This window comes from Cygnus olor, chromosome 10, assembly GCF_009769625.2.
Source record: "Cygnus olor isolate bCygOlo1 chromosome 10, bCygOlo1.pri.v2, whole genome shotgun sequence".
Lineage (NCBI taxonomy): Eukaryota > Metazoa > Chordata > Aves > Anseriformes > Anatidae > Cygnus > Cygnus olor.
In genome coordinates, this window is record NC_049178.1 from 532,504 (window position 1) to 554,949 (window position 22,446).

Consider the following 22,446-nt stretch of genomic DNA (forward strand, 5'->3'; position numbering starts at 1 on the left):
ACCCCCAGGGACGGTGACACCACTACCTCTGTGGGCAACCCATTCCAATGCCTGACTACTCCTTCTGAGAAGAAATTTCTCCTAATTTCCAACCTGAATCTCTCCTGGCTCCCCTGAGGCATCTTGATTAACTAGAAAAAATAGCGCTTACTGCATGTGACTTGAAAGGTTCTAACTGTACAACCTAAAGATGAAAACTAACATTTATATCCCTTTGGTTACTTCCATCTAGCTTTTTACTATGAATAAACTTTGTGAATTTTTAGGTAATGTAAATTTTAAGCCCTAATTATTTTCTGACATCTGTATGTTTGAAATTTGGATTAGTGAATCTAAAATTTCGCACTTGCCTGACTTCCTGCAGCTGTGGCTAGATGGTGAATTATTTTAGACTGCCACATCATATGTTTTCAGTCCAAACTTGTCTTCTCAACAGTGTACCTAGCAGCCAAAACAAGCCTGTATGGATCCACTTAATGTGAACACCTCCTGGTTTCAGTGCTCTAGATGAAAACAGTATCAGACAAATGGCCTCTGTTCAAGGAGATCTGTCTTTGTAATGACAAATGATTGCACTGTTTTTATCTTAGTTTTTGTAGAGTTTTATCTCTACTTTTCATAAAATGATGGTGCTGTGCTAAAGGCTTGTAAACCTTGCTAATGTTCACCATTCCCATGCTGCCCCTCTGTGCTTTCTGTGCTGCATTGTGGCTTTCTCGCTCCGGGTGGAGCCAAAGTGCAAATAGGGAAGTAGGTCTCTAACAGTATTTTTAGTATCTCCTCTCCTGGACTGGAAGTTTCAATGTGTTAACCAGCCTTCTGGAAAACTGAAATACTTCACTAAGAATAAAGTCTCTGTAACCTAGGCTTGAATTTGGGAGTTAGAGGCTGCACACGGAATGCAAAATGGAATCCAGAGTGCTTAATGCTAGGAATGGATTGGTTTTGTTGTTCTGTTTAAAGATATCAGATTGCATGTGCAATTATTTGCTAAATTATCCTAACTTTCTTTGGTATACCGTATTTTCTTGTATTAATTATTTTATTTACAAAACAGTTTTCAATAATAAGGATCACATAAAACAACAACAACAACAACAAAAAAAGCTTTCTTGGTCTTTAAAAACTTCTTACATAATGATTTTTTTTTTCCTCCGAAGTTTCTGCACCCAGTGTTCTATGGTGTGTTGTCTGAACCAGTATGTGCAAGCAGGTATGATCTAGCTGAAGTGCTCATTGAAGGGACCAATGCATGTAAGGTGCAACTCTTAGAGTACCAATAGTTAAACCTAAACATACTCTTTAGGTGTAATGAATTGAGATGTCTGCTTTTTCATTACAAAAATGCCTTTTATATCAAAAGTATTGATAGTAGTATTTAGGTGGTAGGTAATTCTTTGGCATTAGTGAGTTTAGCTTAAAATATGCTTCAATATCTTTGTTTAGCCTAAAATATGCTAGCGGCAGGGGAGGGGGAACACGATGACTTGAGAGATATTCCAATTCAGTTTAATTTCGGTTCTCTTTTGTTTACAATTCTACGTTATTTGTCAGTGTAATTTAGCTTGCCTTTGCACATACTTTCTAAAGAATTCTTTGAGTAATAATATTAGGTGGTCTCTCCATTTCAGTGAAATGTAGAACTTCCCATTTTACGAATTATCAAGGTCAGCATAGATTACATGCATCATATTTTGGATCCCCTATATTCTACTGTCAGCTCAAGTCTGGATCTTTAGATTCTTGAATTAAGACAGTATTGATCCCTATTCATTTTATTCTTCTCTACTATATAAAAAGCTGCACCATTTAAACTTACAAAATTTCATTTTCTAGCTCTGCTTTTCTGCTGCAGTTTCACCTTGTGGTTTTGCTTTCACTGCACCATCGCATCTTCGTAAGCATTCAAGTATGTGCTTTACTGGCATGGAATTCCATTATGATATTTTAATTTAAGGAAACTGCGACAAAATCTCTGACTTTGAAACTTTCTTGAAACTTGAGAGCTAATATTTGGACTAATGTGTTAGATGTTCTCAAAGATTATATCAGTGAGCATCTTGACAGTGACCACTTCCTCTCCTCTTCACAGTGTGAAAAATAGCACATTTTTCCATTTGGGATTATAACTTACTCCATGATAACTACTCTAGGCATTGGTTATGTAGAAAGGCATTACTAAAAAGGCACAAGGGATTTGCATCTGTGAAGTAAGATCGTTAAATTTACTTGAGGAAAATTAAACTTTCATGTCTTCGTTTTGGCCCCTATTTGTCATTTCCATTCTTGTGCTCCTGGATCCTTATCCCTACTGCTTTGGCCCTGTCCTTTTCCAGTTCCTTGAACAGGTATCCTGTTGATTTTCCTCCATTCCTTGCTTTTTTTCTTTGATAATCATGCTACTGTCCCTGAACGTGGCTGCTGCTTTTTTTTTTCCCCCTCTCCTCTTGTTTGTTGTGGAGGAGAGTCAACTATTTTTATTCCTAATTTCTAAATGCTTTTATGAGTATCAAGGCTTTTTAATTGCTGTTAGCAGTAGAGCTGCTTAAAGAAACAACTATATACAAATAGTAGTCAGCATCAAGTGATCTATGGATTTTTTCCAGATACCAGCAACTATTTGCCTGACCTCAATTTGAGAACTGTTGGAATTGCATTAAGAGAATTATAAAGTTGCATCCTTGAGCATTTATACAGCAGGAAATGAGAAAACAAAGGATATTACATGTACTTTCTGGGCCATTAGAATGCTTGTTTAACTTATGAGTTTTCTTTTTCTTTTGGAACTTTGTAGAGTTTCTAAAGGCAGATAAAAAGCAGTCATGTAATGCAGAACAGTTAGGTGAGGTTCTCTATTAAGACACTTCTGTGTATGAAAATCTTTGAAATATTCATTGTTTTATGTAATAGAAAATTGTGCTTACTATAGAAAAGTACAATAAGACCCATTTATTAATAGACTTATGAAAGATACACTGGAGAAAAGTGAAGAGCCTTATCATTTACCCATTTGCTGTCTCTTTGTTAAATAGTTCTGTTTCTGATATATGTCCAAATCTGTGTACTGACTGTAGTATTGAGCCACGTCATGGCTTTAACAGTTAAATTGAAAAGAAGATGCAGAGCACTATTTTCAATGAATTATATATTTAATAGGTCAAGATTTTTTATTTATTTTTTTTTTTGTGTCATATATGCATATGTCAAGACTGGACTCTCTTAGTGTCATGTTTAAAGCTTTGACTCTTCTACTTTATTCTGTTTATGCTTTGGTGCTAAAACTGCTTTATTTTTTTAATTACATTTTAACAACTAAAGTATCCCTTTGGTCTGAGATACAGGTGGAAAATCTACATTAAAAAAAAGTTTCCTAGGTGACATAAAAAGTAAGTAAAATAAAATATGTTGTTCATCCTTACGAACACCTAAATGCGTTTCATTTACTTACTGTAGGTTGATGCCTTGCGGTTACGATTGGAAGAAAAAGAAACGTTTCTCAATAAGAAAACAAAACAACTTCAAGACCTCACAGAAGAGAAAGGAACCCTAGCTGGGGAGATTCGAGATATGAAAGACATGTTGGAAGTAAAAGAAAGGAAAATTAATGTCCTTCAAAAAAAGGTAAGATCATTGATTAAAGGATATGTTGTAAAATTTCTGAGACACATATAAAGGAAATGCACTTCTTAGAGCATATTACCTTTAAAATATTAAAAAAGCGTGGAGTACGTCTGTAATAGTTAAGTAGTTCTATAATATAGATGTGTTATCTTCCATGGGATTGTTTCTACAGTGTTATATTTTAATTGTATTACAAAAATATTATGTTCCGCAGTTTGCACAGAATTCTTGGAGTTAAATGAAAGTCCTAACAATTCTGACAAAACCTACTCCTCACTGTGAGGGATTCTGTTATCCTTACTAACATTGAATACTATTCTTTCCAGATAATTCAAATAAAATGTGTGGGACTACTAAAAGATTAGTGTACTGCATTTTTATTTAAAGACATTTTGGTGGAGAGGGAGGGAAGGAAGTGGAAAAGGAAACTAAATTTAAGTAAATTTTCTGCTTTTCCTATGCACGATAAGCTATAGACATTAAGAATGGAGGCTCTCTCCAGACAGCCTTATTAGTCTTATTTCTAGTTTTCCACAGACTGAGCTAATTGCATTTACTCTATTTGGGATGCTGGATTTAATCATTACAGTTTCTACTTGGTGGTGGAGTTGTGGGGGCTGAACTTTCCTGTGAATGTAGGTCTGCATGGGTTCTGCATACAGTCATAGAGTACTTACCATATCCTTTTTCTTAGGCTCACAAAAATGTGTATGCTAGAAAGTAGGTACTGAGTGTATTGTGTGCATCACGTTATTATGTATAGATGCACTTGAGAGCATGAATGGAGAAATAGTTCTTGGGATCAAATGTATTTTACTACTACTTCCTCCTGCCATTTTCAGTCAATTAAACGATGCTTACTCCATATTGTCTATTACTATGTAGGTAGTTCATGCCTGAGAGTAACCCAAACTTTTCTTTATTAGCAATGATGATGATAGATACATGTATTATTCTACAATGTTATGGTGGTTTTCCTCCATGACTCACATAGGGTTCACATTCTTTATCTGTATTTCTGTCTGCGTTTGGCTAAATAGATGAGTTTAATAGAGCCAAGTCCTTATTTTTCAGAAACAGAGAAGGCCTTAGGTACCCATCCAATTTAATCTTGTTCCGGAATCTCCTTCTGAATGTTTGCATTTTTAGCAATGTTGATTATATGAAAAATAGTAAATATTAAGCCTTTTTTTTGTGCTGAATGCTGTTTAATTTTGGACATCACTTCAGAATTTTGCAGAAAATAATGCATCTTTTCTTATGGTTTGTGTTTTTTAATCAAACCAACAATTTCCAATTGGTCTTGTATTTAGATCAGGAGGAGGGATTTGGATTCGGTGATCAAAATTGTGTGATGAATAATAATCTATCACAGAGCTGTAGTCATTGTCTGTCATGGCTATGGACTCAGTAATATGCAACAGGGTGCTTTTTTCTGTTTTTAACACACCATGGCTATTTTATTAGGGCTTACAGATGGTCTTGCTGCTTTTGCATCTGACTTCTTATTGAAAATAATCACTCTCAAGTTATGCTATTTCTGCTCACTAAACCCTGGATTAAACACATTATAGCCTAGTGAGCTCTGGTCTACCATGTGATAAATCCTGCTAATAACTAAGTGCAAAATGAGAGCACTAAATTATTCTTTAAGATTAAGATTGGCATCTGAATATTTCGGAGGTTTTTATCCTGGTAAATATGCTTCATCAGGGAGCTGTGGAAGTTCAATTTTATTTTATTTGCTATTGGCTAAATAGTGCATTTGCTTATAGAAGAATGAATCATTGATTACAAAAAAAGAAGTTAATTTGCATACTTTGACGTTATTCATCATGTTGTACTTACGTGTAAATTTGTTTCTCTGAAATATTTTTAAATAACATTATCACAATATATAGGTGTTAGCATACCCCAAAATAGTATTATCAGGTCATCATTACACCATTTTATTTCAATATGAAAATGATACCATATTGGAAAAAATATTTTTAAATGACCTTTAGGTCACATTTTCAGCTTTGGGCCATTATTTTGCTTGTGTGTTATTTCCAATATGTTAGGGGATAAATTCACTTGCAAGTGATTTAAGTAGAGAAAAAATTGATCTATACATTGCCCTGCTCTAGTCACTCTTGTTTAAATAAAAAATGTAGAGTATGGAACTGTAAAACATGTTTTCACTGTTTACTTTTCATGTGTCTAGTGTACAAACACAAAATAGTAAATTCTGTATGTTACCAGTACAAATCAGGTTTTGAAATAAAGCTGAAAAAAGTAAAAATCTATTCACTTAGGTATTCAATCCCATTTTGGCAGCGCTCTTTAAGATCATGATTTCTCGTGATTATCCTTTTTGAGCATCCCACCATTCTTGGCAGTAGGTACAAGTTCATCCCAGGACCATAATGCTTGCATATAGAAGGGAAGATGTTCTATGAGTCTCTCTACTGTCTTCAAGCTTTCCTAGATATGTCAAGGCATTAGTGCCTTGATATTAAAGAATGCTAGATGTGTTCACCCTCGCTATGTGAACTAATGCAACCCAGGGCATTCATATCTCATAGAGCCTTTATGTTCTATCAAAGGCTAAAGGAGCACAGCTCCTTTTTGACCATAGACAGATTGTTCATTTAGTCGTGTTATTTCAAAAATATGTTGGAGTGAATATAGTAGTAAGTCCCAGTACTATAGTATTCTTTTGTAATATTTTTGAGTGGTCATTTTGCACAGATATTCAAATAGTCTAGTAGTGGATGTTGTGTTTTAAGAATAAGGTTCTCTGATGTACCTCTTTTCTTCCCAGTCTTGACAGGTTACCTTTCCAATAACAACCATATATGAGAGTATATTTTGTTGGAAAAAAATATATACTATATATTGATTGCAGTCACTTTATCCTTTACATGAATCTCATTCAGAATCCTTTATGTCTTGCTGGATTACATGTGTCTCTTCTATTTCTCCAATTTTTGCTCGTCTTCTGACTTTTTGGCCACGTCTTCCATTACTGCTTTCACTTGAAATGATGGCAGCCAGACATTTGTGTGTGGAACACTTAGAAATTAATCTGTTCTCATAAAGCACATATATACGCAGATTGCAGTGGGTGGAAAGCGATGTGGACCATCCTAGACTATACACTAGACTATAGGAGCTGAAATAGTTGGGCCCTCTAGTGGATTGTAACTTCTTTACATACCTTCCAATAGGTCATTGTACCAGTTGATACATTACTCTTATGAAAGCCCTTTTGAAAGTGAAAAGAATTGCTTCTAGTTTTTAGGTTCCTCCTGGGCAACAGATTCTTCAGTGTGTAATATTAGAATATGTCTCCATTTGTTTTTTTCTATGCAGGGCCAAATTTTACCAGTGTATTTTTACTTTTGATTTAAGAACATGTGAATAACCAGTTATTTCTCTGCCTTCATTTGTTGATGCAGGATAGATGGCTACATCTCTCTTCACTCAGCCTGAAGTGTTTCACTCAGCCTAAAATAATATTTATTTCAATGGTTGTATTCAAGTCATTGAGGAAGGAATAATTTGTATATAGTGCTTAAAATTATTTCTGTCAGTAATAACCTGAAACTGAGTAGGAAGAAATATGTAACTTAAAAAGATGCATTGTTTAATTCTGTATTTTTTCTCTTGTATACATTACTGTTATCTGCCATGGTGAAAAATACAAAGGAGACCAAATCCAAACTAGGAAAGCTTACCTCAAAGATGGTATTGTTTCTTCTTCTTTTTGGATAGCTGTTTTACTTACAGGATAGGATGCCTTCTGAGGAAGGCTCCCTAAGATGTGAAGGAAACAAAAACATTGGCAAGAAACCAGCCCTTGTGAGTCCTACAGGATGGCATGGGAACATACATAAGGCAACTTGTTGCAGGAAAAAGTAATGGGCGAGCTAATGATGCGTTGTCCTTCCATGCAGTGATTTTGGTGTAATTTGTAACCAAATTAAAAAAAACACCGCTCTATTTAGTATAATTTGTAGGCTTAAAGGAGGCCCAACCCTGGAACAGCAAGCATTTAGAGGATTTGGATCAAGGTAGATTGGCATAGAGTAATAATAAACTTATGTCAATGTCAGAGGTGCAATATTACTTAATATTTCTTTCTTTTAGAATCTTTGGCACCACTGTTTCATTTTAGTGCCAGTAAAGTTGGGTATGCTGTTTTAATAGCCTTGTTTAACCTGGCAAAGCTAGTCTTACACCTCATATCTGTCAGTTTAGCATGCAGAGGGGCAAACCTCAGAATTCTTTATGTATTTCTTACCAGAAAGTACAAGTTCTATGAATATGGCTGAGGTGTAGATTGAGAGGCAAAAGTGCTGAACTGGATGCCGATTCTATCATAACCATTTTTGCTCCCAAATTTTCTCTTTCATACAGTGGCTATAACTGATGTGTTTTGTCCTCTCGGAATTTGGAGATATTTAAATACATGTGTGCACACGTTTATTCGTGTTGAAAACAGTAGCTGTTGAGACAAGAACAGAGTGGAGGATGTAGAGCTGGATCATATTAGGACAACAGTTTGTGGAAATTCTTTTGTGGGGGTTATAAAAGAATACCATGTAAAGGGGTCCAATATAATATTCTAATTTGAATTGCAACACAACTTTTGGTGTAAAGTGTTATAGTTTCCATCTTAATAGTTTAAGCTTTGTGATTGATGAAGTGCTACATGACTGAGGGCGCTAACCTATCAGCTAATTAGCATTTGTAGGAAATGTCATAAAGTCTTAGCTCTAATGTAATAATTGGAATTTGTACTTGGAGTGGCTGGACTGTGCACACTGTGATATTGTCCAGTTTGTGTTACAATAAATTGTACAAAACATTTTAATTTATGCCTTACAGTTAACTGTCTTCCAAAAATAGTGAATTTACATATTGTCAGTTTGGGAGTGTACTAATATAAACAAATTATTTTTAATCTTGTATCTAGAAATTTGCATCAGTATTATCACTGGACACAGGAATTCTGGCTGAGAACACCACTGAAATTGAAACTTCTAAAATCAGAATGGTCCAGGAGACAGAGCAATTTCCTTCATTTGCTCTTAGCATGTAGAAAGTACCTTGCTGACAGAAACAGCGTCTGACTTTTTCGTAGTTCAATCAGTTCATGTTCATCCAGGGTGTTGTTATTGATCCCAATGCATTCTCATAAAAATGGATACCCAGTGATTCTGTAACAGAGTGCAGCTTTGATCCCCTTAAACTTTGGAGGTAGTATACACTGAAGCTGGGTGAATAAATACAAAAAAAACCACTCAGATCAAACCAGTGCATCTTTTTGGATGCTCGTGGCCTGTATACTGAGTAACTGAGAACATCATTAAGATCAGAGACAGTGATCATTTTCACTTTCCTTAAACTTTCATTTCTTTTTAATACATTACACTTCTAAGGTCACTACAAAAATGTGACCCAATATAAGTTTGCTTAGTGAAGCTGAACCTGAATATTCATCCAGCCTAAAATCATGACTAAAATGAGTTTAGATAAGTTTTTGGACCTTGAAATCCATGATCATAAGGTTTTCCAGTCTGTGGTTGAATCTATTGCCTTTTGAAATGAATTTACTATTCACTAGTAAAGCCAGAAGCCTGGCATTTTTAATTTTCCCCTGATGACCTGCTTTTGTTCAAATCTTCTCTTCAAAAAGAAGGGTACAATCCAGTTATTCTCCGACTACTGAGCTCTTTGAAAGTAATCACATTTGTACGGGAAAATCATTGATTTCCTCAAATGAAGTTTCATGAGATTATGAAATCTACAAGCTGTTTTATCTAATGCCAGTTCTGTAAATGTGGTAAATTTTGAATATCAGAATCATTGTATATATTGTAAATCACGGACCCTGAATTAAGTGAAGAAATACTGACTGAATCTCCTCATAGAGATGTGCTCATACTAGCCGTGTCTAAGCATGTCTCCTCTTTATTAATGACAGCTGTAAAATTCATGAAATGGCTGAAAATATTTGGTACCAGATGTCTGGAAGAATTCGGAAGAGTCACTAGATTTCAATAGTGGTAGCAGAAACTACAAAAATGTTTTTACAGTTTACAGAAATTATTCCCAATATGAGGGGGAAGCATCTATTCTTCGGGATGGCCTCCATTTACTTGTCAAAAAATATTAGAAGAAGCAAGGTGTATGCAGTTTCCAATAAACAGAGCCAAACTGTAGTTGGTCAAACTAATACAGCTCATCTAACAATAATATAAATCTCTGAAGAGGTAACAAAGGAGCTGGTTTGTTTGCATGTTTGAAAATCCTAACTGTATTTTAAAATCCCCAAAATTAAACATAATGGTTTGGCTACCTTTGTATGCTATCTGTGGAAAACTGAATTTTTTTTGTTTTGTTTCACTTCCACTAAAAAAGTACTAATTATTAGTTGAAAAAAGTAGGCCACAAAGAGAGAAAATCCTTTTCTCTACAAAAGCAAAACTGCAAGAATTTTCCTGGATGAGCAAAACTCAAGCTGTTTCTGAATGTGCCACTGACAAAGTGACCTTTCTTAAAACAATTTTAACATGAGTTCTCAAGTTGAAGGATTGGGATTGAGTGTTAAGATATTTATGTTTGCAAGAATCTGGCTTGTGGGATTCACAGAAATAATGTTAGAAGTGATATTAAGTTTAATGTTCTATTCCTTCATCCAATAGGATCCAGTATACCAATGTAATTCCTGTTAGATGCATATTATCTATTTTATAGAGTTTCTTAGCTTTCTAATCTGCATATTTAATAAACACTGTTTCATCATCCACCCTTCTGATGAAGTGAATACTAAATCAGTAACGGATTCCTGAAGAACTGGGCTCAACGCATTTTTCATTTACACAAGGAAGACAGGGTCTCACTCAAAGCTTCTCTCTGACAATAATTTTCATTAGGTTTTCCACTCATTAATTAGTTTTATTTTACAATTGTTTCATCTTGACAACATTTTCTCAGTTGACTTACGAGAATATGATATGAAAGCCTATCAAAGGTCCCATAAGATCAAGGCATCACATACACATCTTGTATGTCTGCAAGGCCTGATACTATATTAGTGACAGAAATTAGATTAATTTGGCATCATCTTAATAAATGTGCACACAGCAATGTTCATCCTTCTAGTGTTTTTTTCCTGTGGTGCTGTATCTTTTCCTTCATAAAAGTAATTTTATGTTATTTCTAGTATTTTTCTAAAAAGTGAAATTAGGCTAGTTAGTTCGTATTTCTCAGAAGGTTCCTGAGAAATTTGGAATGTTTGAATTCTGAGTTAAATGTATCACTTTTAAAAATTTTAAGAAAAATAAAATAAATTCCTCCTCCTTTTCTTAACAATCTTTAATTCATAGAATGTTCTTTGCACATCCTTGATTTACATCTTCAAATATCAATCATCTTTTCCAATGAATGAACATTAAAATTCCCTTTTCATTTTTTTTTCTGTGCTTTGTATTCAACAAAATGTCACCAACAGATTACAGAACACTTGCTGCAGTATTTATATCCTGCCACATTCCTTTCAATGATAGATGTCTGATTGGATGAAATTTTCTTGTAGTTGTCTGGTTATTATCAAGCGGGGAGAAGGAATCTTATTCAAGTCCAGTATATAAAACAATCTCAGCTCTAAATTAACGTAGAACCACTCTTGTTATGAAAACAACATAGCCATCTCACAGGAGTTCAGCAGCATCCCAGCTCACTGGAATGATTTTATTCTTACCAAGGTGAATGATTCCTTTAGGCAAATCAAGAATCCATAAAAGTCTTAAGTGCTTTGAAGTGATGCTTTCCTGTATACTTACATTGTGCAATTTTTAGCACAGTGGCATAATACCATAGCTACATACATTGCTAATTAATGCATTGGATCTCTAAGCATAGTTATATAAACAAAAAGGCATCTTGTGTAAGAGATCTAAAATATGATGAAATACAGTATGTAAATGAAAGATCAAGAAGTCACGTTTTGGCAAGAAGTAAATGTTCATGTGAAGATCACATGCATTTAGAATTTTGAAGATGAACCCTTGATAAATGACAGAAGGAAGGTATTCCTTCTGTTCTGATCAAGCTATGCTGTCTGATTTTGAGAGGGTTCTTCACACATTCATATGAATGGCATTGAATGGTTCAAGACTTGGATTATATGTAACATACGGAAATGCTCTCAAAAGCAGTATGGCATTTGCAAAGTGGAACTGAGATTAATGAGATACTTACATAAGGGTTTCATACAGCTAGTGTGACACCAGTGCTATTAGTGAGGAAGGAAGCTGCCATTGGGCTCTGAAATGTCAATACTAATTAACAAAGCTATCTTTAAATAAGATTGTAAGTTTGTTCATGGTGAGAAAGCAGCCAGCTCGCATGCTGGGAATTTTAAACTGAGTGAAGAGTAATATTTGCTTTTCAGTTGAGTTGTAGGAAATTTCTTTTGAAGTGTGAAAGAGCTAATTTCCATCTAGTGTGACTGGGCAAGAAGAAAGCAGAGGTTGTCATATTTGGAAGTTGCAGAAGAACTCAAAGGAATTATTTAGGAAAAGGTTGCCAATTTATATATGTTAAAATGAATAAGAAAGAATCAGAGTTGCTTAAGAGAAGAAATATTTTTGTCTGTGAAATAGCTTGCCAAGAAATATAATAGAAGTCTACAGATTGGAATTAAAAATGACAAGAGAGTGTAAATATATGTATACTTAAACCTGAGAAAAATTTACAGTAGACAGAGATCCCACTGTTTTCTAATGTTTGGGTGCTATGCTGTCTGCTGAGGGTGAATCCTACTTCCAGTGAAGTCAGGGTTTTGTTGTTGGCCTCAGGTTTTTAATCTATGCCTCTCCAAAAGGCCACCAGTTCCCAGCTTCCCCTTCAAACCATGAAATAACCATTTTTCACAACTGCCTGTTAGATTAAATTTACAACAGAAAAGACAAAGATCCTTAAAGCTAATAAGGTCACTATTAAGACTGAGATGAATTAGCTACTTAAATACTATTGACTTTTCTCTTAGAACAGTGACAGGACAATTATATTCTGAGAGAAAAGGATGTATTTAACAGTCATTTGTAGACTAAGTTTTTTTTTCCGTAACAATTTTCTGATAATTTCTTAAAATGAACTAGTATTTTTTTTTTTTTTTTTCTGGAGAAACTTTATCTTGCAATTTTCACCTAAAATATCTTCAGGCATTTATTGGATGACTGTTTTAACAAAATGGAAATTGAAAAATCAGCGGTAAATATTACATCTTTAAGAAAAAATTAAATGAGGCATTTTAAATGCTGGTTTATTTTATTTTTTTGGGGTGCAAATTGGTATGGGGCAAATCCTGTGGTGAATTTAATATGGTAAGGACCTGTGTCTAATTAATAAGAAAATATTTAAGACTTCACCTGGTTGTTCTGATCCTGAGCAGTTATTGCATCTAATACTCTATGGTGACTTAAAATGAATGTTATATGAAACACTAAAAATAATTCCAGTTCCTGAACAAGATGAAGTCTTTTGAGACTGTTTAATTTATTTATTATTTAAATTCCCTTAGCAAAGCAATTGACGCTTGCTCCTAATGGATGATGTCTTCATTGTTTTTACTGTATTCTGTATCTCCGTGTGAGTTTAAAAAAAAAAAAAACAAAAAAAGGTGCTGAGATCCTAGGGATATACACTGTCTCATGAACTGCTGTAGGAGCTAAATGGAAATACGTGTTTCTTAAAATGCAAGAAGTAAAATAAGCGCTATGTATAAGACTTAAGCATTGATTAGTTTTATATCTTCCTTTGGTCTCGAGTGTGTCTCGATTTCTAAAAGTAGTATGTTCTGTAGGGGCCTGGAAAAAAAAAAACAACAAAAAACAAACCTTCTTAATTACGTTCTCCTCTTCCTTTTTAAAAACCCTTGTTTTTTGAACATGCAAAGATCGATGTACCAACAACCAAAGTGTCTCTTCTCTTGTGTGGTGTATTCCCAGTGCAGTCAGGACTTTTTCTGGATTCTCAGCAGCTGACTGAGGAGTGCTAACCTCTAGGAAGCATGCTCCTTTCTGGGCCCCCTGGTCTGCAGCAGTCTATTCAGTTCTTCAGAAAGAAAACAAAGTAGTTTCAGTGCCTAGAAAATTTGGGTCAGTTCCTTCCTTTCCTTGTAACCTGGTTCCCTTGCTATTCTGTTGTGGTAAGAGAGTGAACTGTGCAATAAGCCACCAAACACCCTTGGGATAAGGTAGACCAGTTGTCTTTCCACCCTGAGTGTGTATTCACATGATTCACGGCTTTTGGAGCTGCATCGTTGAGTGGCAGCCTGTTTTCTAGCTATCTTGATGTGATAGATTCAGCTGGGTTTTATACCTGCAAGCTGTTTACCTTGAGAATCTTGGACAATTTTCATAGAATCACAGAATGGCTTGGGTTGGAGGGGACCTTAAAGATCATCTAGTTCCACCCCCCTGCCATAGGCAGGGACATCACCCACTAGATCAGGTTGCCCAGGGCCTCATACCTAGGCCTTGAACACCTCCAGGGATGGGGCATTCACAACCTCTCCGGGCAACCTGTTCCAGTGCCTCACCCCACTGAGTGAAGAATTTCCTCCTAATCTCTAACCTAAATCTATCCTCTTTTAGTTTAAGACCATTCCCCCTTGTTCTGTGATTATCTGGTTGAGCAAAGAGTCGCTCTCCATCTTTTGTATAAGTCCCCTTTAAGTGACATAAAATGAGATGCTTCAAAAAGTAGCCCCATGGAACAAAGTTTTGCACAAACCCCGAAGGCTTGGATGCCATATTTGCATGCTCTTTCAAACTCCAAGCTGCAGGTGAATGATTTGTAGTAGGGAGGAAGGAGATTGGATGGCTTCTCACCTTCTCTGACACAGAAGACGTTGTAGGAACAGGCTGCAGCTGCCATTTCTCTGTGTGTGTTGTAACTGGATATAGGAAGTACTACCACAGTCCAAATTTTAGACCTGCTGGATTAGATTACCGTTTTAGACCTATTCTGTGGTGGAATAAATACATGCATGTTAAATCCATAGCTCTAGCTTCAGAATATATAAGGTGACAAGCTGGGAATATGTTGCCAAGTAATACTTCAAAGCAACTGTTTTTTTACTCCATACATCACAGTTTGTTACACAGCATAACTTGATTATAGCAATATTGGTAGAGATGTTTAACTCATATCATTTTCTTTTGGGATGCATAAATTTTCACCTTCAACATAATCATTTGTGAAGCTGGGAACTGCATCCGATCAGGCTGTTATATTTGGAAATGTTGTACGTAACTTCTTGCTGCTACATCCATAGAGGGAGCAACTGGTGAAACTGCTAGTTTGGGCAGATTTTTTGTTATTGTTAGAATTATTTCAAAGCTGCGATTTCTAACTTCTCATGTAAGAGGATGATGTTTACAAAACTGAGAAAAAAAATATTACATTAGTATTTACATTAGTACCAATATGCCATTGATACTGGGATTTGTCATATAAAAACTAAATACCGGACAGTTCAACTTTTACTAGTATTGCCTGTGTGCAACATACAAGTTTTGAATCTAAATAAATGGTCAGTACAACCCTGTATCATGGTTATAGTACACTGTTGCAAGCATGTTGTGACCACATTTTTAATAATGTTACTTATTCATCTTTAGCATATTTTAAGCTAACAATTTCTAGAAAATTGCAAGTCAGTTATTTATATGCAATACTTCCTAGGAAAATAAGTTCATCAGCTTGTTAATTATTTACACTAAAAGCTACAAGAACACAGTTTTAAATCTGGAGTGATTTGAAAGTGATGCATTTTATGTATGATTTAGAGCCTTGGATGGAGATTGTTTTTGTCAGTCTGATGCATGAAATATTCTTAACGGTATCCTTGTTTAATAACTTATTAATGCAATAAACCATCCTGCCCATTTGAAAAAAAGAAAGTAAATTCTGCTGCTCTTGCTTACCTCCTCGCAATTATAGTTGATCTGCAGCTTAACCTTATATACGTACATATATATCTTATTACCTTTATTTTTATATATATATATATATATATATATATATATACACATTTGTTATATCTGGAAATAGAGAGAGTCATTTCCTAATATAAAAAAAGTGGTTGGTTTTTCCAATTTTGTAGTATATAAAATTTCTGTTCTTTTGTTGGAATACAACCAAACACCTTAATTTCTGCATTGTTAGAGCTCCTTGATGTCGGCAGTCATGCTTTCCTGGTGGTATCCCATTGCTGTCCGTCTGGCTGAGCAATCTGTGACTAGAGACTCTAATACCTTACTAAATTGGATACTTTATCACTTTTGGAAAAGCATCACCCCTCACCTTTGAGTGGAGCTCTTATTGGCTTTATGAAAGCATGAAGTTCAAAGACTTAAGAGTACACATGCAGATAAGTTTAATGGTAACGATAAATGAGAATTGTTATCTTCATACTTCTGCCTTCATATTATTGTTACCAGATGTAGCCAGGGCTAGTAGTGCCAATTTGGTCAGATTGCTTTGATAATTTTCTTGTTGCCAAGTAGTATGTATTTCTTGGTGGTAGAATCAGCAATGGTATGTTTGAATATGAGTAGAATAAATTCAACTTCAGAATGGAATCTGAATCTAATTCACTTCCTTCTAGCACACCTGACTTTAATTTTTAATGCCCAACCAGGCACAGTGCTAAGATCAAAGTGAAATAAAGAGAATAGAGTAAAGCAGTTCTTGGAAAGTAAAAAGAAAAATGGCATAAAATTGTTTAGTCTTTTGTATGTGGAAGAAATATTGGTCTATTTGCCATTTACTTAGGTATAAATCTGCAGTAAATCTACTAAAGGTAATTATGCCAGTGTAAACTTTTATGTATCTGGGAGAAAAAAAAAAATCAGACCCATTATATTTACTGTACAAGAGATGCCTTGATTTGACAGCAGAAATCTCCCTTCATGACCCCAGACAGGCTGAGAGTCCCTATTGCTCTGTTTAATCCCATGCTAAAGTGATTGTACACCAAAGGAACTTCTTTCTATGTGGTGCTCTGTAGTGCCTGTTGCTGATCCTAAGTGAGGGTGAGAAGCTGTTGAAGGACCATACAATTTTTTCAAACTATTTATCTTAAAGCAGCTGTTTGCTGATAGATGGGACTGAGAGTATGTAAAAGTTGATTTCAAATTCAAGTGAAATACCTGCTGTGACCTATCCCAAAATCTTAATCTATGGTTAAGTCTGGATTTTTCTTATGGCTGTCAAGGGAGCTATAAATAGCTTGATTCAAATGTTTATTTAAAAAATAATCCATGACTTTTGAGAGCTTGGAACTTTTTGCATGTCATGAGGTGGATGTGACAGTAAACAGTTGTACAAATGTGAAGAACTTCAAAGTATAAAATCTAGACTACACAGGAAGGTAATACAAAACAGGAGTTTGTTAATTTAGTTGCAAAAGGGATCATCAAAGTGAATAAGCCCTGGGAGCTACTCTGGTAAATAGTGTTAGATTTATGAAACGTGATTTCTGTCATGATATTTCATGTGTGCAGTGAATTTCACTGTTAGCACTTTTTGTTAGTAATTTTTGTATATGGTTGTTTTAGGTAAAATAATACAATTCAGCCTATGTCTTGAAACGTATGGATTGTAGTACTTTCCAAAGACTACCTGATTAACTTTTTGTATTAATGTTAACATTAAAATTATCTGAATAGAGAAGTAGAAAATAAACTTTCTATATGCTTAGTTCTGGAATACACTCTTCCTTCAGCCATTCATAAAGTCTGGACCATTACTGGTATGTGTCATTTTCTGAATGGTAGACACTGAAAATGGAAGTGTTGTCAGACTTGTAGTGAGCAATATGGATTGCTCAAGTGTTTTGAAAGATTTTTATAGTGAAAGTTAAATACATGTTCTTGAGGAGAAAGCCTGGCAAAAATGAACTCCTGTAATAACTCTAGTGCTTGCAAAACTACAATGATGTCAGTGTCATACATTTTGATATTTTTACATTACATTACATTAACATTACATTTTGTAATCTACAGTACTTCAAACTGTTCTTAACTGAAAACTCCTAACACACCACTTTTCTGAAGGTTTTATTTAGTGTCTTGCAAACCTGCACGCTGAGGAGAGTGCACGCTTCAAGTAGTAACAGTAGTGAACACGGAACTACAAGGGCTTAGAGCAGTGGGAGAGGCAACTGCATCTGGCAGTTGCTGAAACATCCCACCTTCCTATGTAATTCTTTAAGATAAAATTTTAAAATTCTGGCATATTAAGTGAAGAAATATTCTGCGGAGATAAAATATTACAAAATACTCTATCAGTTTCAGTGTAGTATGAGGTCAGTGTCACAGACCTTGCAATAGCAGATGACCTACAAATTCAGGATATTAAAATTAATTCTCCTATAATTGCCAAAGGGGCAATGAGAGTCCTCCCTGGATCTTTTCATCAAGACTTTTACATTAAAATAATAACAAAAAAAATAAAGAAGAAAGTTGAATAAATAATTAGGGGTACAGAAATTAATAAATCCCAAGCATTGATGGCCTAATGAAAAACTGGGTTGGGAAAAATAATTTTTGTGACATAGGTTTATTATATAATCATTTCACTACTTAAAAAAAAAACGACACAACAAACTGTTGATAATATTTGAATCAGGCTGTCTTAAACATACAAACCAACCTTTATTATTATTATTATTATTTTTAGAAGGAGATATATGGAAAAGGAAGTTCAGTGAAAGATGATTAAAAAAAAAAAAAAGGGGGGGTGGGAATGGTAACTTTCATACCAGAAGAAGCTATCTTAAACACAGAACTACTTCAGATTATTTCTACTTCCTATTCAGACATTTAATTATATTAAAGCATAGCTTTGTTACCATTGCTGCTATAGAAAATCTAAACTGTTCAGCAGATGTTGATTAAAGACGTCTAAGTTGCTGCGTTTAATATTTCAGCTTAAGTTTAGTGGTGCTTTGATAGTTTATACATAGAAAGTCTGTTTGGCCTGCAGTAACTAATGGTGAAACTCAATATGTGCATTGTCTTTTGTGCCGATATAAGTGCAAATATTAAATTACATCTCATAGTAACAAGAATCTTAGTTCCCTGATGAACAACATTTTGAGCACTTCAGCTCTTGATATAAACCTACGTACCATATGCTAATTTAAAATGATTAAGAAAAGACATCTTTAAAAGAAGGGGGAAGGGAGCAATGTTACCATTCTGCAAAACTTTTCTTTCACATAAAGTCATTACATTGTCCCTTATATATGAACATGGATGCCCTCTGTAACCAATTGAGCTATAAGGTAGCTTTCCAATGGAAAGGGTTTTATTATTTCTGATTAACTCCTGCCTCACTGCTTAAGCTTTTTTTTTTTTTTTTTTTTTAACCTCTGGCACTTAAAGAAACTCATATAAAATAGTTCCATGTGAAATTGGATTCTCTGTTGCAAGCTTTTGAATGCAATTTCTGAGGGCAGGAATGCTCTTCTAGTACATATCAACACAGCTATGTTTAAGACATATAGCTACTGTTTATAGCAGCTAGGGGGCAGACCTTCAGTTATTTTCACTTTCAATGTAAATTTTTTTTTTTAATTAGTATTTACCATTTTTACTTCTTCCCTTTTCCCCCTTCAATTCGTCTGCCCTCTTATTCCTTAGTCTGAGAGTAAGGAAGTCTGAAGTTTAAGATTTTTCCTCTGTCATTGTTGCTGTGCTATATTATTGTGATGTGCTAGATCCTTTATTTAGAATATTTTTACAGGAAAACTGGGAAATAGAATGTTAGAAAACCCTGAAATAACTTCTAAGGATATAGGGAGAGGTATGTAATTAAAATGGCAGAGGTTTTAAAGCACTGTACTTGTACCTTTTTGTTTTCCTTCAGGTGTGAAATGCCTGTGATTCATAAATTCTTTCCAATCAATTCTAAATTTAGAATTAAGAGCAGTACACTTATCTAAAACTCTTTGAATTAAAGGAAGAATACAGAGATTTCTGTATGTTCTGGAACATATATCTTCTCTCAAGCAAATTATTTGTGTGTACGCTTAGTAATACCAAATATGTTTAATGTCATCATATAGTTTTATGTAAAAACAAAATGTTATGATACAATTACTATAAGGAGATATATAATCACTATTAAAATGTAATTTATGGCCAGAGACCTTTAACAAAATTAGTATGCTGCAGTAAATGTTAGACGTTTGCTATACTTCCAATTGTACGTGGTCTGAATTACGCTGGCCTGTAGAACAGTGTGATGTTTACATGTGCATTTTTTGTGCTTTGCTTAAACTTTCGTATCTTTCATAGCTTTCTGTTGGAATCAGAACTATAAGAATTACTTAGATGAGAGTTGTATTGAGTTCAAAGTTTACAAGGCATGTTAAATATATATTTTTTAAAACTTAACAGGAAAGGAAATAAATGTATTTTCTTTCACTCAGCCTAGCGATTTAAATGGTAACCCTAAACAGCGATAGAAATGTATAGAGATGTTAGCAAAACCCATACAGAAATTCTAAAAGTATTGTGATACGTATGTACATAAATAAAAAGTATATGAAAAATAGAATTGAAAAACTGGAAGATTTGTTGATTATGGTATAGTTTAAATTTGGTGGCAATTCTTTAGCTGGATTGTTCACCTACCAGGAATGATAGCAGAACAGTGACTGTCAAGGTTAGAGGTATTTTATTACAGACTATATTTCTGGAGTGAAAATGAAAAGAACGAACATAAGAGAAAAAGATTAAAAGTGAAAAGTCTTGCAGGTAATCAGATAGTTTCCAAATACTGCTTGAAGATTGGAGTTGATTGAAGAAGTATGAAAAATGATAAATGGGCAACTACAGTGAAGATTAGGAGGATTTGCTTGGAGTGACAAGACAGATTTTTATCTCAGAGATATTCCTCTTCAGTATTTTACTTAGAAAATATTCTTCAATACTAGAAAAAAATGTGTAATTGCAAACGGTGAAAGGAAATGGTGACTATCCTGAAAACAAAATTTGAAGTGTGTTAATTCCAGGAGACTGAATGAATGATAAATACCATGTTAGAAGAGTATTTGCAATGGGATGTGGTAGAAAAAATTGCCAACGCAGTCTGTAGAAAAACTGGGTAGCAGAACATAGGATAATACACTCTCTTTAGATGGCTGTTTGGTTGTCATATCTGAAAAACTGTTAGATTTCTGACATCTCATTGTAAGAATAATGATGTAAATGTGAAGGGGTAAGATAAAAAGAATAGTTAAGATACTTGACAATGAAAGGTATCTGGCTAAAACTAATCATGCTTAGGTTTTTATTCTAATATTCTGAGGTTATAAATATTATAAAAGAGGAGCAATTATATTTGAACAGTGTAAAACTTGTAAGTAGCATGAAATCAGATTGCCAAAGAGATCTGTTAAGTGAGTAGATAGTCTTCAAATGGCAAGGGAAATCCAGTTACCATGTTTTTTTTGATGTTATGTAATACAGTCCATAGTTCACAAAAGGATCTTAGGGTATTATAGTCCATTTCACTGGCCGCAAACAGGATCGAACAGAGATTCTTACAGTGAAGGAAAGCAATGCGTTTTCTCCGGTGATTAAAGCTTATGCATGGTACTCTAAAAAGGCTTCTTGCCTCCCTACCTCATAACTTACTCAACCTTTTCACTTTGAAATGAAGTACAGTTTGTCAGGTTTCTTGCTCTTATTTAGGAGAACTCTAGATAATGTCTCTTTTCTTTACTGGAAAAAAAAAAAAAAAAGCTTTATATGGATGTCTGTGTTTTCCTATTTTACTAATTTTCCTAAGTATGTAAAATTGTAACTCAGTATACATTATGGTAAATCATTCCTGCTGTTGGTTTTTTTGAACTGTTTACTCTTTTGCTGATGAAGACTTTTTTTTCTGTTTTAGTCCTTTTTTTCCATTGATGAACGCTTTGCATTAATTTATCAATACTACACTGTTCTTCAATAACTGCATTGACTTTAATAACAAGTTGTAAAGTGAAATGCTTTTATTTAAAATGAGGTAGAAAGCCTCTTAGTTTCATTGTTGTTATACTTTGGAAAGCAAAACCTAAATCTGCTTTCAGAACAGATTGGTCTTCTATTTTAAAGCTCATGTTATTGTTTTATTTTATATATATTTCAATTCATATATTTGTGTGTTTTAAAATAATGCACACAGCATATGCATCTGTGATGTATTCACTCTGGAATATTTCCATGCTACCATCTGACTGGCTCTTGCTCTCTTTCTGCAGCTTCCTCTTGAGGTGGCTATTCTTACTCTTTCCTTTGTAGCTTCCCTTTTCAGTATTCCCTGTTGCCCAACAGGGAAGTTGTCTATACAACTTATCTGCTGCCTCTCTCTTCCATTAACTTTATGAGAACTGTAATTTTTTAATCTGGGCAGAGGCCCCCAAGTCTTCCCAACTGATACAGATGATACAGGAATGGCAAGACTAACAGTGATATACCTTTTGATTTGTATTATCTTAAAGGATTTGTACTAAAACTATGAGTGTGCCAAAGCAGCTTTTTTTCTACATTCAATTTTACGGTAAAGCATATTCAAGCCAGCTTCTATAGTTTGTATTTTGCATAATGTAAGTTTTCCATGCAAAATCTTGAAAAATTCTTGCATAAGCAAACATTTTCTATTTTATATGCAGCTACACCAAATAATGCAAAAATGACAAAGCAAATTGTTAGACAGCTTCAAATACCTGAAATATATGATTGATCAGAAAGGTCTTATTTTTCT

The 22,446-nt window shown here is 34.4% G+C and overlaps 1 protein-coding gene across 17 annotated transcripts in view; it reads left to right on the plus strand.

The window, feature by feature from the left end:
- ERC2 (ELKS/RAB6-interacting/CAST family member 2) overlaps positions 1-22,446 on the plus strand; it is a 511,348-nt gene that overhangs the window by 164,498 nt on the left and 324,404 nt on the right. For all 17 annotated transcript variants that reach the window (XR_005822988.1, XR_005822990.1, XR_005822989.1 and 14 more), the window contains one exon: positions 3,454-3,621. Coding sequence is in view for 13 of the 17 variants with exons in the window: in XM_040568867.1 (XP_040424801.1) it covers positions 3,454-3,621 (168 nt within the window). In the remaining 4 variants the exon portion in view is untranslated. The remainder of the gene's footprint in view (positions 1-3,453; positions 3,622-22,446) is intronic.